The sequence below is a fragment of the Octopus bimaculoides genome, chromosome 10 (genome assembly GCF_046866305.1).
Source record: "Octopus bimaculoides isolate indiv1 chromosome 10, ASM4686630v1, whole genome shotgun sequence".
Lineage (NCBI taxonomy): Eukaryota > Metazoa > Mollusca > Cephalopoda > Octopoda > Octopodidae > Octopus > Octopus bimaculoides.
In genome coordinates, this window is record NC_142937.1 from 5013351 (window position 1) to 5031015 (window position 17665).

The 17665-nt window shown below is 30.9% G+C and overlaps 1 protein-coding gene across 42 annotated transcripts in view; it reads right to left on the reverse strand.

The window, feature by feature from the left end:
- The window catches only part of LOC106869047 (MAGUK p55 subfamily member 7), an 850742-nt gene that overhangs the window by 632072 nt on the left and 201005 nt on the right, over nucleotides 1-17665 (reverse strand). For all 42 annotated transcript variants that reach the window (XM_089358333.1, XM_089358318.1, XM_089358312.1 and 39 more), the window contains one exon: nucleotides 14598-14686. In XM_089358333.1, coding sequence (XP_089214459.1) covers nucleotides 14598-14643 — 46 coding nt within the window. In that variant the 5' untranslated portion in view covers nucleotides 14644-14686. The remainder of the gene's footprint in view (nucleotides 1-14597; nucleotides 14687-17665) is intronic.

The window sequence follows — 17665 nt, forward strand, 5'->3', positions numbered from 1 at the left end:
TTTGGTAAACAAAAACTAAAAGAAGCTCATTGTATGTATGTGAGTGTGCGTTCATAGGTCAATAGAAATTTAGGTACATTCATGACATGTGCACACATGCACACACATGCACGCACACGCACCGGCAAACTATCATCATCAACATCGTCATCATCATCATCATCATCATCATCATCATCACCATCAGCATGTGACTGTATATATAAATTAGCTTATGCATTCTATACATGTGCATACGCTTTCCAAAGTAAAAGGACATGTATAAGTTAAGAGATTGAATATGCAGAAAAATATTATCTAACTCTTTTGGTGAATATATAAAAAAGAACATTTTATACATAAATATATTTTTAAAAATTAAGAGAATAAGTAAGCAAATATGAAAAATAACATATCTCTGAAAATGTTTCCTTTTATTTAATGCCTTTTCACTTTAGACTGCATATTAATGTAGTTTAGTTAGTTTTAAACATTTCATCTTCCCTGTTTCATTTTCAAAACTATGAAGGAATTCTTTTCTTGTTTGTAAATGCCAAAAATCTGTTTCAATTCACCGTTTATAACTAAATATTTCTTCTCTTTTATCAGATATGTTTTTATTCCAGTCTTAAAGCAGATATAAATGGGAACCTAAGTATAACTAAAGATATTGTATTAATTTTCTTTTTTTATGTTTTTATGTGTTTGCTCTTGTAAGAAGCATATAGATTTCTCATGAGGCTACTATAAAAATGATAGGTTCATTGTTCGAAACAGTTGTATGGATGAGCAAGATAAGTTGAAACATAACAATGAATAAAGAACATGAGTGTTGAATTGCTATGGAATACTTTCTTAGACAGGAACAATATATTTACATTTTACTAATAGATCAATTATTGGAGTATTTCACTTAGACAGCATATATCTTCATTTCTTTTGTATTAGTAATCCTAGATTCTTTTATCAAAGAACACTTCTGGTTTTAGTGATGTATATCTGTGTTCATTTGTGTACAAACATGCACTTAGATTCAGTCTCATAAAGCTTTAGTTCTGCATCCCTGTGTGTATGCATATACATGCATATTCACAATTATGAATGTTTTTATGTAGATTTACGTGTAAATGTAAGTTTACAAGCAAATGTGCTAATAAAAAGTGGCACACATAAACGCTAAGGCTGCTTCTTTTGTCAAAGCCAAGGCAATGTACATCCTATGCTAGCATTAGTACAAAACAAAGGTAGCAAGATTTCTATATTGTATAAGAGTATGCTTCTCATAGACTACTCACAATATGGATGAAGTATTGTGTCAATTGTAGTTATTTGATTTGTAGTGCAAAGAATTGTTGATAACAAACAAGCATATGCAGGTAGGTGTGTGTGTGTGTGTGTGTGTGTGTGTGTGTGTTTGTCTATATATATATATATATAAATACTTGTTTGTACATTTAGTTATGATCAAAAAAACTTCTATTAATTTGAGGGATTCCTCTATACTTTTGTAGAGTTTATTATCAAGCAAGAATATTGTTAATAGCAATTTCGAAATTTCGAACGGTTAGGACATGGTATACATATATATATTCCAGTGTGAATGATTTTGTTATATGGCAACGTATTTTACAATCCTGTAAATAATAATAATAATGGTATTTTTTATATAAGCTTAAAACTTATGGTGATCATCGTGCAACAACTACGGAAAACGGTCTAATAGTCTAATAATATATGTACACACACACATCGTATATATATATATATATATATATATATATATATATATATATATATATATATATATAACAAGGCTAAGATTTGTTTTGACTCTTATTTCTAGCAATGCTGGTGCTTACTAGCATCCTCTGTCACTTTAGTGACAACTATACTTGTTGCCTATCGGTTCTAAACTGCGAATAGCCACCTTAGAAATTTATAGTTCTCACTTCACCATATATATATATATATATACTTTTTTTTGTATGGAAGTTAAACATGATTTCAAACCATGGTTTCTCTCATTTAGCTCTTTGTTAACTATACACATCAGCCGATTGAAGAGAAATGTCTAGAAATGTTTCAGATGGTGTTCTGTATAAGTAAAAGTAATCATGAAGTATTTGACATCAGTTACTATTATCATGCAGTTGTTTTGAATTTTATGAGAAGAAATTGTGGCAAGTGCCTTCAAGTTGAAATAGGTTTGTTTCTTTTGCTAACAATGGGACTGGGGCAACAATACATAATTTCTCAGTAAAACAGCGGTCATAATGACTAGTCAGGGACATTAAAGACCTTGTGATTACCTGAAAGTACATTAACAACAAAATTCAACCTGTGCTAGTGATTTCTTCCAATCTAGTGATGTATACAATTGATCAAAAGGTCAATTGAATTAATCGTAGGTTCTATATATAATTCTGTTTACTTTACAAACGAATAAAAACATAAATCAGATTCTACACACTTCTAACATAAGAGTGTGTATTGAGCACAGTAACACTATTTTATAACAATTTGACCTTTAAAAGTTTCCAACTCTTGATAATGATTAACATAAAAACTATGATATAGTTCATGTCCATGCCAAACAAGTTACATAATTTGGCTGTTTCATTCTAAATTAACTTCAAATATATTACTTCAATCACAACAGAAAACTGATTTGTAGCTTTTAATTTTGTATCTTTGTCTTAATACTAATATTTATTTTTGACTAGGTACATATGCCACAGAATCAAAATTGAAGACATTTCAGATTTCAGTTATTATTAGTGAAATAAACTGTCTCTAAATTTATGTATTTTGTTTGACTAACTTATCCTGCTCTTGTAATCTTATCAGATAATTTAACATCGAGAGGCCTTTTTTGAAATCACAATCCAAGCAATGCATGCAAAATGCAAGCCTGGCTTAGAAACTTGAATTAAAAGAAACAAACAAAACATGTTCATGTTTCTTTCATAGTTGGTAAAACATGCTTCAGTATTGCATCATCTTGCTTAACCGCTGCACTGGATCTTTTGCACCTCAAATATTATGAATTTTATTAAACATTTATCTTTTCAGGACCAAATTTAAGCAAATGCATAGAGTGTTCATTGACATGGTCTTTTGTTTGTCCTCAAAACTGAAAAATGGGCTTACCGACTCCTGATGTAATTTTTGGTACATAAGAGCCCATGTAAAAGCTACCAAAATCGCTTGTCTTCTTTTATGTTCAGTTTACCACTGCTTCCAGTAACGCTAAAAGTGTTCTCATCTTCTAGACATATAGCATGGAATTCAATATCTAGTTTTACTGCCTGGCTGTGGTGCACATGCAGAAAAAATTTACTAAACTGCAAACTAAATTTAGATTTAGGCATTGGCAGTTGGTGATCAAAAGCAGCTCAGCTGTTTGACAAAACTGAGGTCATTAAAGGAGTAGACTATTTTTAAAAGATGGTCTTTGATATACCTACATGATGGACTGAGTGTTATCATATCTACAGCTGATTGGCAATGCCGACTGTAATGCTAAAGGCTTTCACTGCAAAATCAAAATGATTGATAATATCCTGGGTATTTTTGCCAAGGTATATGCCAGCTAAGTTAAATGTCTCATAATAAAGTTGTATCTTATTGTTAATCTTGTGTCTACTATATGCAAAAAACATATTACTTTCAATAATATATAAGAGATTAACCTTATATATTTCAATGCATTTCCTTTTGCAAGACATGAATGTTATTCACTAGCTTCTACATAGTTATTTTATATTTTAATCTCAATATTGTTCAATATAGGTTTATTTTAATTATGAACATTCTAGATAAATCTTATTACTGATTTGGTCATATGTCCTCACCAGAATAAAATGTTTTTTGATTCTCTTGACTTAGAAACAGGAAATTGTATGTATAATCTATTATATTTAAATATTAAAATAAGTTGACATGTTTAAATTATATAAATGTATTCATTTTAATACAATTATATTTTGAATTTAATTACAATACCTTGAATAGACACATTATATGGTAAAAAAATGTGACTAATATAAAAGTATAGAATAAACGAATCATTGATTGTTTGAGTATTAAGTACTTATGCAATAGTGAAGAAATACATTAAAAAAAATTATAGGTTACCAGAATGATTAACAAAATGTGATTGAAGTTAAATGCCACAAAGTTGTCAAAATGTCTTTTAACTTTTACTTGTTTCAGCCATCAGACTACGGGCATGCTGGGGCACCATCTTTAAGGATTTCAGTTGAATGAATTGATTTCAGTACTTACTTATATAAGTCTGGTACTTATTCTATTGGTTTCTTTTGTTAAATTACCAAGTTACAGGGATGTAAACAAATCAGCATCAATTGTCAAGTGGAGGTGGGAGACAAACACGAGCATAAAAAAACATACACTCATAAATATGCACATAGATATATGTTTAATTTATATGTGTGTGTGTGTATGTTGAGCTTCTTTCAATTTCCATCTACCAATTCACTCACAAGTCTTTAGTAGACCTGGAGCTATAGTAGAAGTTACTTGAGCTAGGTGTCACACAGTGGGACCGAAATTTAAACATTGCTTCTTGTTCCCCTTTATATGTTTTATCATCTTGATAAAACAGGACAGAACCTTAGCATTGACAAGATTGAAGAATGCAGCATGGAATTAATATTAAAAAGAAAAAAAAGGAAGCAAGGAAAAACATTTATTTCTAGTCTGAAAACCTGAATAAAGAAAGAAAATAGCATTAAGAAATAATTAGAATACTTATTGAATAATGTATACAAAAGAAAGCTATTTAATGTCCCTATTATCATAAAATTACATGTCATGAAAATGATTATCTTCACCTCAGTAGAACATTTAGTACCTCATATATGGTTTGTGTTGTTCATGTAGATATTTAAAAGGTAGATTCTTTTACATATCTGTTATAAAAGCACTTAACGATTCAATAAATTAATAGCATCACATAGAAATTAATGCAAGTTCGAAGAAAATGATGTGAAAGAAATAAGCTAATAAGAAATATTCTACATAATCAAAAATATTAGATCTAAGAACCTATTTTGTCTTATAATAGCATCTATCTCTTGATTATAATACTTGAAAATAACCAAGTCTCTATCCATAAGATAGCAACAGCAAAAAAAGAGAAAAGGAAAGAGAGAGATATAGAGAAAGAGAAAAGGAGAGAAGGAAAATAGAAAAGAAAGGGGGAAGGAGGGAGTGAGAAAGAGAGAGAGAGAGAGAGAGATGGGGAGAGAGAAAATCAAAGACAGGAATTAATCTGAGCTTTTAATTACTATTTTCTTTAAGCTATCTTCCCTTGAAGCCCCCATAGGACCCTCATCAACAGCTGCTGATATCTCTGTTGCTTGCAGTCCCTCATCTGCTGTTCTCCTTTATTAAATAGGAATGAAGGAGCTGCACTTTAGTAAAGACCCTTATAATGCAGAGTGATTAACACTGGCTATAACTGGCAATTTTTGCAGCAAACCACTTTGGCCATCTTGTCCATGGGGTGTAGATGAAATAAGTTGGTCAACCTTGTTATTTTTTTGCTTTTGTGAACATATATTTTTGAGTGAAAAAAAAAAAACCCAACCATTTTAATAAACTGGGTTTTATCATTTAGTGAAGCATAGACATTGTTCAAAATAAAAGTAGAGTTCTATTGTATCTTAATGCAAGAAGATTCGATCTTGGCAATAAACATTACTGAATTACTCATTACTGAATTACTCATTACTGAATTACTCATTACTGAATTACTCATTAGTTTGTATTTCATTCAATAAAATCATAATGATCGCTTCAGTGTACTTGGTCAGTTAACAGATGAAAAGAGAATACTTTATACAAAGCACAATGTAATTACTCCAAATTCTTCAAGAGAGAAGCTGATAAATTATCTTCTCATTTATTTGAACCTCATATCAAATAATTATTTTATATCCCAGTTTTTGAATTTGCTAAGTTAACTATATTTGATGTGATGCTAAATTTCATTCAGGAAATTATTGATGTGTAAATAAAGAAAACATATCCAATTGTGATATAACAAGCCTGCATTATTTAACACTATGGTATTTTTGAGAATGCAATTGCTAACTACTGAACTCAAGCAATTTTTAACTATTTAAAAACTATTTTAAACAGATTTGCCTCATCAAATCTGACTAGAAAAACTGAACAACAACTAACATATTGTGTTTTGTTGGTATGTAAGACAAAATATTTATTATTTTGTTATAAACGCGCGCACACACACACACACACATATATATATATATATATATATATATATATATATGTGTGTGTATATAAGAAGTGCGTCCAAAAGGCCTTTTGGATACACTTTTCAATATAAATCAGCAATGACTTCCCTCTATACTCCAAGTTTTCAACTTGTACATCTTTCATCAGTACTGTATATCTCGTATATATTTTAGCATAGTGTAAATTTTAACACTTCATAATATATCTACCAGCAAGTTTTTATGTTGTTTTGTAATTTACTTTGATTCTTAATAATCCTATTGATTTGCATATGAACAGTTAACCTCATTATTCTGATTATACACTATGTATATAATCCAAATTAGTTTAATTGCTTTATTTCAACCTACCTAAATCCAATAATATAATTACTTTTCCAAAAGTGTTATTACTAGAGTAACAAAGATTGATTTAACCCAATCTCTTGTGTGCTAAAAACTGCACAGAGCATTAAACTCATTCCTTCTAATTTTTCTCACACTATCTTTTCAACAGTATATTTTCTTAATGTTATCAGATGTCAGATTTTCATGTGCATACAATTAACTCATGTGAGAGATAATGTATAAGGATATTAAGGTAGCGAGCTGGCAGAACTGTTTTCTGCATTGGGCAAAATACTTAGAGACATTTCGTCTGTCTTTACATTCTGAGTTCAAATTCCACCAAGGTCTACTTTGCCTTTCATTCTTTCAGGGTCGATAAAATAACTACCAGCTGAGCACTGGGGTTGATATAACCGACTTACTCTCACACCCCACCCCCAAATTCCTGGTCTTGTGCCAAAACTTTGCAACTAATATATAAGGATATTAAAACATTACCTGCAGCAACAACATTTCATGAGTTCAATTACAGTTGAAAGAAATTTGATATTATTAAATATGCCAGTTAAGACTATCAAATAATATACAAACTGAATGGAGTGTAAATGATTAATACATGAAAATGAAGCTCAGAGAGTTCAGTCAACTTGTACTAGCCTTGTAGTAGCCAATTGCAAGGCTTGCTGGGGTACAGATTTTAAAACTTCTAGTTGATTACATCAAACCTAATAAACTGCCTAGTATGTATTTTATCAATCTCAAATAAGGATCAGAAGCAAAGTTGATCCGGGGATCAAGAGGCATGACCAAGATGGAACAAAATACTACAATGTAATTATTTTCAACACACACACACACACACACACACACACATATATATATATCATCAACAACATTGTTCAACGTCCGCCTTCCATTCTAGCATGGGTGAGATATATATATCTATATCTATATCTATCTATCTATATATATATTTTAAAAATAACGTCGACCACTAACGTGGACAATTAATGCGCTAGAAATAGATCACATTTTGTGTCTATTAAGACCTAAAAAGTTCTCAACATGAAATATAGCAGCATACCAAAAACGTGAGCGGGCAAGACATTTAAAATCACCTAAAAAAATCATTATTAAACAGGAACCAGGTTTCGGATTTAACAAATTCTTACCATTTGTCTATTCCTCATCAGCCTGATTTGTAATGTAGCAGCAATTTTCAGAATCGTATACATAGTTGCCCACCGCCATGTGTGCGCGTGCATATGGTTCTGCTAATTACAGCTTAATGGTAAAGTTCAAAACGTTTTTGGTATGCTGCTATATTTCATGTTGAGAACTTCTTAGGTCTTAATAGACACAAAATGTGATCTATTTCTAGCGCATTAATTGTCCACGTTAGTGGTCGACGTTATTTTTAAAATGTACCTTAATCCCCTGAGATTGCAGATAATATTTCTGAATCTCCTTGATTCTTTAAATGTGCTGGCCCCCTGATAATTAATTGATATTAATTAATATATTAATATATGACTAATTACCAGATCTTATAATAATATCTATATATATATATACACACACACATGTATGTATGTATGCCAATGTGAGGTAACATATACATACATGAGATTTGTATCTTTGTTAGAAACCAGCTGCTTCAGAAGAAGTAAGCATGTATGCATATGCATCCATACATGCATACATACATAGGCATGTACACACTCACACACACACACACACACACACACACACACACTGCTTGCAAACAAGCAAATCACGATATGTCTCACCAACAAAAAGTGAGGGAAGTAGGAGTGATGTTTGGAGACAGAAAAAAAGAAGACACTCTCTTCCAAACTGATTCCCCTCAAGCAGGAGCTAAAAGCTGTGAGTGAGAAATTCCAGTATCAGAAGAGAATAATAAAGAGAGAGACATTAAACAAAAAAATTAACTAGAACCAGGTAACAGTGCACAGAGACATGAGAGGAGAAGCACTGAACATCATAGAAGATCCTTCATGAGAAGACTTAGATTCCTTCTAGAGGAAAATTTGAAGTGAAGAGATGGAGTTTAACTAAGATGCTCTGTGGCTGGAAGAAATTCAAAGTTATCATTGTCCCTCCATTACATCCTAGACATACACATGTCCAAAGAAGTTGCACAACTCTACTGCAATATAGCATACATCAGCAGAAGAAAGCTCCAAGATGATAGTAACATTTAAGTACATATGAGCATGTCTAGATATGCAAATATATGCAAGAGAATACATACATAGGCCAAAACATGCAAAAATAATTTGTTGATGTTGTTGAAATACCAATGAAGGAGCCTTAGATCAAGATTAGAACCTGGCTCTTTCTCTATTGACAAGAAATCTTAGAATAAAACTGACAGACATACATACACATGCAAATATGTACATACATACATACATACATACATACATACATACATACATACATACATACATACATACATGCATTCACAGGAATGGGAAAGTGCTTAAGAAATACACTTTGCAACCACATGTTACCATGTTTGATTATACTGAGTATTACATGGGCAAATGTCTTCTGCTTTTGAAAGAAATTTAGTAGTCATCATATTAAATATATATATATATACAAAATGTCCTCACACATACACACACACACACACACACATATATATAGCTGTGTGTGTGTGTGTGTGTGTGTGTGTTTAATGTCTGCTGTTCTGCCATGCTAACATGGTTCAGATGGGAGGAAATTCAGGCAGGATTTTTACAGTTGGATGCACTTCCTGTCACTAACACCTCCTTTACAAGTAAAGAATTTTTTTCCAAAGGAATTTAAAACATACAGGTAGAAGATGATTTGTTGACAGGAAATGTTAAGAAGTGTTTACTGACCCTGAATGTTCTGTATAACTGAAAGAACACTCATCTGTATTAGATCAAAGAACTGGACAGTACTTCTAAACATGATTTTTGTTATTGAACTGGAAGATCAACCTACACATAATTCAGTGGATTAGAGACACAGTTTAATGCACTTCAGACTTCCTGACTCCACATTAAGCACTCAACATTAACAACAATTTACATGAACAGGTCAAAAAGACATAACCTACATTCCATGAATGGAATAAGCCTCCTATACAACCAAATTTCAGTTAAATCAATTACCACTGTGATTTAGAACTATGATAGAAGACACTTGCCCAAGTTTCTGCATTGCGGAAGGAAACCTAAAATGATGTAATTATATGGCAAGTTACTTAAGCATATCAGAAATAATAATAAAAGAAAATGTAATTCATCCTATTCCAGAGCAAATAACTTTTGTCAGCTTTGTTTTTAAACTGTGAAGATGACCAATGCAAGATTAGTAAATATAGTATTCCAGCAATGTGTCAATACATGAGAGAACAAAGCAACATATCCTCCTTTAAATATTCAATAAGTATGAATGTAAAGAAATATGACAGAATCCAACTGATTAATCCTTAACTTGAAATGTTTTTAAAAACGAAAGAATAGTTTGATGAAAAACTTCATACATCGTGAGATCAAACTTATTCAAAATAATTACTATAATAATTAATTATCTTCTCCAGTGGTGTGATCTGAATCCTATATTAGATCAATTTTCTACAATCAAAGTTACCAATTTTCTAAAACAACTAATTATGAAAAAAACATTTAACACATAAAACAAATATTCTTTGAACGTTTTCCAACATAAGTTGCTTGATTTAACAGCTGTATTTGAACTAATATTGATAACAATTAAAATCTCATTCTATCACAGCATTCAAAGGTTGGATGAAAAAACAAAATATGAGATAAATAATTCCCCATTATATTAATTTCGTTCAACCTTAATTTTTTTTTTTAAATTTGCAATGAAAGCATCAAGGAAGTGATTTATCTATCTAAACCATCTAATGTTTTCTTTATAGTCTATTTCAGGAACTTTTGTTAGCTTTTACAATGTTGAAGCATTGTTTCTTTCTTTATAGGCATAGAGAAAGATCTAAAATAATGAAAAGAAAATCAATAATCTTGTTTCCTTTTGCATAGACACAAAAATCTATTACCAAGGAATAGATGAATATACAACTTAGATACTTTCAGTACATTACTGGTACATACTTATATACTATTTGTTTAGTTATTTTCTTATGTATGTGCTCTTCTATCTTAGAAATCCAGTTTTTTTCTATTAATAATTACTAAACCAAATGCAAAAAATTATCTTCAATTTCAAAAATTTTGATCGTTAATCTCATATTTGATCTTCAGTGCATAATCCAGTATTACTTTAACATGCTATGCGTCAAGTAAGTTACATGATATTTGGAAAATGAAATTATTGCAAATGGAATATATTTATACATAAAGCAAACCAATTTCTTTCAACAACAGATGGATATAATAGTTGTATGAAATACATTCAACTAAATAGCTCCTTATATACTATGTATAAAACATCAACTTGAAACTAAAGTTGTTTTTTTTTCATTAAACAAAATATTGATTTGAATTATTTACCACTGGGATTTTAGAACTTTTCCCTGTCAGTTGTTTTAAAACTAAATATTCATTGGAATGTTTGTAACTATACTTTTAGATTTTTTTGTTTTCTATTTTTTGTACAATATTTATTTATTAACAGAATATCAGAATGCTTTTTATAATAACCATTTTTGTAAGTGCTACCTGACTGACCCTCATGCTGGTGGCACGTAAAAAGCACCCACTACACTCTTGAAGTTGTAGGTGTTAGGAAGGGCATCCAGCTGCAGAAACTCTACCAGATTAGATTGCAGCCTGGTGCAGCCTCCTGACTTGCCAGTCGTCAGTCAAACTGTCCAACCCATGCTGTCCAACCCATGCTGTCAAACCGTCCAACCCACGATGATGATGATGATGAATCTATGGAAAGCCAATGTCCTTGCTTGCTTGCTGTCTGTTAATAACTAGAGAGGAATGATGCTGAACAGAAGGTGCAAGATATCAGAAATTAGATTAGAATATAAGAACAAACTATTTATCAAATGGAAGGAGTGTAATAGTTCTAAAAACAAAACAAAATAAAAACTTTCAACAAACAAAATGCCTAATAGACACTCAAAACGAACAACAAATCTTCATTATACGGGCTCTTTTCCTAGGAGCAATCTGCTGTAATTTTAGAATAACTGCAAATCCTAGAATATTTTGTATGCACTTATATATATCATTTTATTTCATGACAGTATGCCATAAATCATAAATGTTTCAATGACATATATTAGATATTCCCAACTCTTAAGGCATTATATTTGCTAAGTTTATTATAATCCATGACAAGATTGTTTTGTTTTCTCCTATAAGAACTAACAAAAATACTGGTCAGAAAATGTTTAGAATGTTAGAAGATACATAGAGAAGTGGATGTGATACTAGACTATCTGCCCAGTTCTTGAGTTCAAATTCATTGCAGCTAGTTCAATATGTATCTGAAGGAGATTCGTCTTTCATCTACTTAAAACTTGATATAAAATCTGTTCAAACCTTTAGAAATCACAAGAGACTTAAGAGATATGGTACATGAGAGTTGAAATCTCCTATTAGATTGTTGATATATTTATTCATACTTTTGTTTAGGAAGATATAACACATAGTCTATGTTACTGGTGCCGAAATAGTTGGACGGTTTTGAATGGCAGAACTGATCAAGCATGAATATGCTTTATTTTATAATGATTTGAGAATATTGTTGAATGGCTTGTTCTAAAGTAATCAGCAGTTTCATCTCATTGGGTACAGAAGGAGAGAATTACTAACTTATAAATTGTAATTACTATGCATTTATTAATTATTAGTGACAGAAGCAGGATTAGTACCAAAAAGCAATCTTTATATCCAATTTAATGTAGATGTCTTCTTAGAATGTCAAATTCTGTGTTACTAGCTGTGAGATATCCTCTCACACAGGTGCATGGTGTATAAAAGCATAGGCATAAATTGTAGCAGACAAGAATACTCTGTTATGGGCACTGGAATTCCCATTTCGTGTGATTTCAGAATTCCAGCACCGGAACTCTCATATCATATGATTTTAAAGTTATGGCACCCATAACAGACAAACCTCATCTGCTACGATTTATGTCTACCAACGTGAAAGGGTCTCTTAAGGCTAATAATGCACTATTTGGCATTCTAACAAGATATTCACATTCAGATGGATATAAAGACTTCCCATTACATTTATTATTGCTGAAAACAAACTGATCTTTAAGAGAAAGGAAATCCATTTTAATTTTCACAACAATGAATTTGTATACTGGTAAGAGTCATTAGAGCAAAGTGTGGCATTTCTTTCAGCTCCTTAACATCTATGTTCAAATTTCACTGAGGTTAACTTCGCCTTTTATCCTTCCAATGTTGATAAAATAAAAGAACAGTCATATACTGGGGGTCAATGTAATCAACTAATCCATTCTGCCTAAATTTCTAGTCATGTGCCTTTATAAGAATCAATGAATTTCTGTAAAATCTGCATCTAGCATTAAATGACAAATATCCAACATGTGCCACTAAATACTTTTTATCCCAATTTTAATTCTCATTGATATCTGTCATACTAACAAATACAATATGAATTTTGTTCAGTTTAGCTATGGCTATAAATGGTTTCAATTTGTTATTCTTAGGGAAGTGCTGTATTCAAGTTTCACTTTGTTGTGGTTACAAACATTTGTACTGTCATCATGCTGCCTTTTAACCCTGCTAAGTTTATCATGGATTACAATAAATTTGGCAAATAAAAGATTTAATTTTAGACACTTTTGAATACTCATACAGTTGTTTTTGTGAACATCTTGATTTTTAGAAGTTTAAAATCACTTTTGTTATAGAATAAGACATTCGGTTATATAAATCCCCTTTTCATATTGTCCATGCCAATTCTATTTCAGAGTTCCAGTGAAGAAATTCAGAACAAATTGATTTTCTAAGATTATATAATAGATAGATAGAATGTTGAATTTGTCAGGAGATATAGTATTTCCTATGAGTAATCTAGGACTAAAAATATATTATACATATTCGAGTACTTGGACTAAAAATACAAGAGACTGTATGCATGTGCGTACGCATGAGTAGATCATTAAATCCATACTTTGGTTTCACATACTATTCAAATAGGTATCTATATTCTTCAGAGAATAAGTATTAAGAATAATAGTTGTGTGTGTGTGTGTGTGTGTGTGTGTGTGTGTGTGAAATTAGTACACATTAACACATGCATGCATACATGGAAAAAAAGAAATACTTGCAAGATGTTGCATGGTGATAGTAAAATCTTAGATAACTCATTCTTCGAAATCAAATATGTCTATGTGTATATATATATATATATATATATATATATATATATATATATATATATATTTATGTGTGCACACAAGTAGCTAAATTTTTCATATGAAATTCACAAACAGACAGACTGAGAGAAAGATGGCTGGCTAGAATTAGATATAACTGTAGATATTACAATTATGAATTGTAGCCCAGGAACATGTTTCTGCTAGTAAAATGTATCCTGCAGCAATTATTTCAATACCATAATTCAATTCATATCTTGGCTGATTGCATAACTAAGTGAACTTATTCCCCTCAGTGCCTAAAGATATTTCTTCACAAACATCTACATACAATGTGTGCATTGCACATATGCATTATATAATTTTGTGATAAAAGAATATCCAGAAGCTAAAATTACTTTTTTGTCGTTTCTAAATTGCCGAAAGTCTCTAACTATATAACAACATAAATTTCCTGAAACAGTATTATAGAAAGTGGAATTTATTGAATATTTTGAAATCTATAACTATTTTGTTATAATCTTCTAAATGTTTTGTTGTATTAAAAAAATACAAAATTTGTAAAATGTATTGATACATAGGTTTGCTTTCATCTGTTGAGTTAATAAAAAATAATGTTGTAAACTTGAAAGGGTTGCTTTACTTACCAGGATGAAAGAATCCCCAAGGCTTCAATGGAAGTGTTACTGGCATCGTTAAAGCCAGACCGCCTTATTTTAACACATGTCATGAGCTCCTATAAATAAAATACAAATGAAGAAAAATTTTATTTTTAATGATAACAAGCAGTTTAATGTAAACAAAATATTCATTTTAACTACAAAATAACACTATTTCAATACAATGCCATAAATTTGTAGGAGCAATTTACATAGTGCTTTGACTTGACTCTAGTATGTAAATGATAGTTATTGTATCACTCTCAATAAGATTGAAACAGCATTGATGCCAGCAGGATTTAAACTATGTAAAAAGACAAAAGTCACTACTTCTGAAGAATGTAGTAAACAGTGTGCTGTATGCAACATTCCTAAACTATACTAAGAATAATGTATCATGAAGTGTGACTAAGTAAATAATTATATACTGTCTTGGTGTCATTAACTATAACTCTGTTTGTTGCTGACAATCACACTTTTACCATTTCACAGCTCCCAACATTTATGCCTGGATGTTGGCCAGTGTGTTGATTAATGAAAATTTCTTTCATCTTTCAAACTTGTACTTAAAATGTTACACTCCTACTATTTTACTTTACTGTTGTGTTCAGAATCAAATACTGCAATATATTTATTGTTAAAGATTTGTTAGAGAGATCTAACTGCTATGTTTAGCAGGTCAAGTGACAATATAGCTACTCCTTTTCTTGAAAATATAATGTAAGAAAATGATGTCTACCAAATATTTTTGAAAACTTCATCTATATTGGAACAAATCTTCCAAAACTTTTGTTGCATTAAAAAATATTTTAATTTTTTGCCTCATAAGAATACCATGCAGTATATACAGTATATAAGAAGTGTGCATGAGAAATATATGTATTGATGAGCAACAACAACTGCACTCAAAGTAAGTCCACTTTGATTGACTGCCTTGTAGTCACTCACAGCACTGGCTGTCATGGAAGAGCAGAGTGGAAAATTAGAGGCAAAATAAATGTAACATACCCACACTGCTGCATAATTTATCATGTGATAAAGCTCTGAATACTTTAGTGTACTGTGTGGTTCTTAACCAGACAGAAGACTGGAATATCCAAAGTACTGAATTTGTTGGTTGTAACTAGACATTCAACTAATTACCAGTAGTTCTGCTTAGTCAGAGCTGATCTGAGGCTACACAAATAATAACTGAAACATGATCAGCCAAGAATTTGCAACAACTAATCCAACACTGGTTTACCATTTATAATCTAGAGAATTTTCCATCCATTATGCACAACATAAAATGAAACAGTGTTAAATATCATTTATAATCTTATAAATTTTATTCACACTTCAATTTTACAAAATTACAAAATTACAAAATTACAGTAGTTCAAAGTTTTCTTCTTTTAAACTGGATTGGTCTGAAAGAAGGTTCTGTGGCAATACCATTTGCAGATCCTCTGAGATAGGTAAGGTCAATATGGGTAAGACTCCTTTTACATAATGGCAAGTTGCTAGCCTCAAGAAAAACGTTCAGAACAGAATTCCAGAGTGTCAACATTCTGGGGAGGAAGAACGGGGTATACCATTTCATGTGGAGTGAAGAGATATTGGTAAAATATGGGTGATCACAGTTGAGAGTAACTGAGTGGAGGTGGCACAATGCCAGTCTGCTGGGGAGCAGAGACTAATATAATTGTGGTAGAAAAAGCAGAGACAAAAGAGCAATGTGGGCCAAAGGTGAGGTTGTAGTAATAATATAAAATGCTATAAGAAATAATAAAATGTGGGATGATTTTAAAGCCATATTATGTCCAGTAATTCTCTCAAGAAACATCAGATATTTTCAGCTTAAAGTTAGAAAGAGAAAGAAAAAAAAAATGCATAATCATCTCAAATTTGCAATTCAAATAGAGTTTAATTAATCTATATTTTCAATAAGAACACATTATGATAAGCCAATAATAGGTTATAGTTCAAGAAAATTTTCAATAAAAGGCAGTACTGAAAGATATATTAAGAATAATTTAAAATAATATGGATGCAAGCATGGCCAAGTAGTCAAGAAGTTTGCTTTGCAATTCTAATATCTTGAGTTCAATCCCAGAGTGATATCGTGGGCAAATATCTTTAACTATGGTTTCAAGTAGAGCCAAACACATGAGTGAAACTGGTTTGACAAAGTTTGTGTGGAGGAAGCCCATCAAATGAAATATAGCCATAATTCAAGGAGCTTGACTTGTCATAGAGAATGTCATGCCGATTCTTTTCTGTCTGAGAATTATGTTAAAGATACACGTGTTCTTGAGATGCTCACTCACATGATGATTCAATGAATATGGAGTAAAATTGATTGAACTCTAGGAATAGTCATGAGTGAAAGCATAGAGATCCAATTACTCTGAATGCTTAATTAAGAATAATGATATTTCGAGTAAATTCACATATTACCTACATATCTCATCAACATATTTCAATAACAGCTGCTTTTCATTCATATCGGCTTATACCTTTATAAGTTAATCCAGTATTATTAATAAGTATAACTAATTGTCTCACAAACTCTATACTCTAGCGTTCATTTTCAATAAACATATAGTTTTAATAGATATATATATTTAATAAATAATATATTGAAAAAATGCTGATTCAAACTTTGCCAGATTTGAAAAATAAACTGAATAATTCATGAACAACATATTGATATTGTTCTACCGTTAAGTTATCAACTCATTTTAGTTTATTGAAGAAGAGAATAATAATAATGCTAAACTAACAATAGTTAAACTAACAATGATGATGATGATGATGATGATGATGATGACGATGACGATGATGGCAACTACTACAACAACAATGATGATGATAATAATGATGATAATGTATATGCTGCAACTGATATCTGCTAACATTAATCTCTCATTCAATAAAAATGAACCAATAGAATATAGATATAAAACAAAAGAAATAACAGTGAATATATTTCCATTAATGTGCAATATAAACTATTAATGTTTAATCAAATATCTGCCGTCAATGCAAACAAAGATTATATGTCAACAGATATA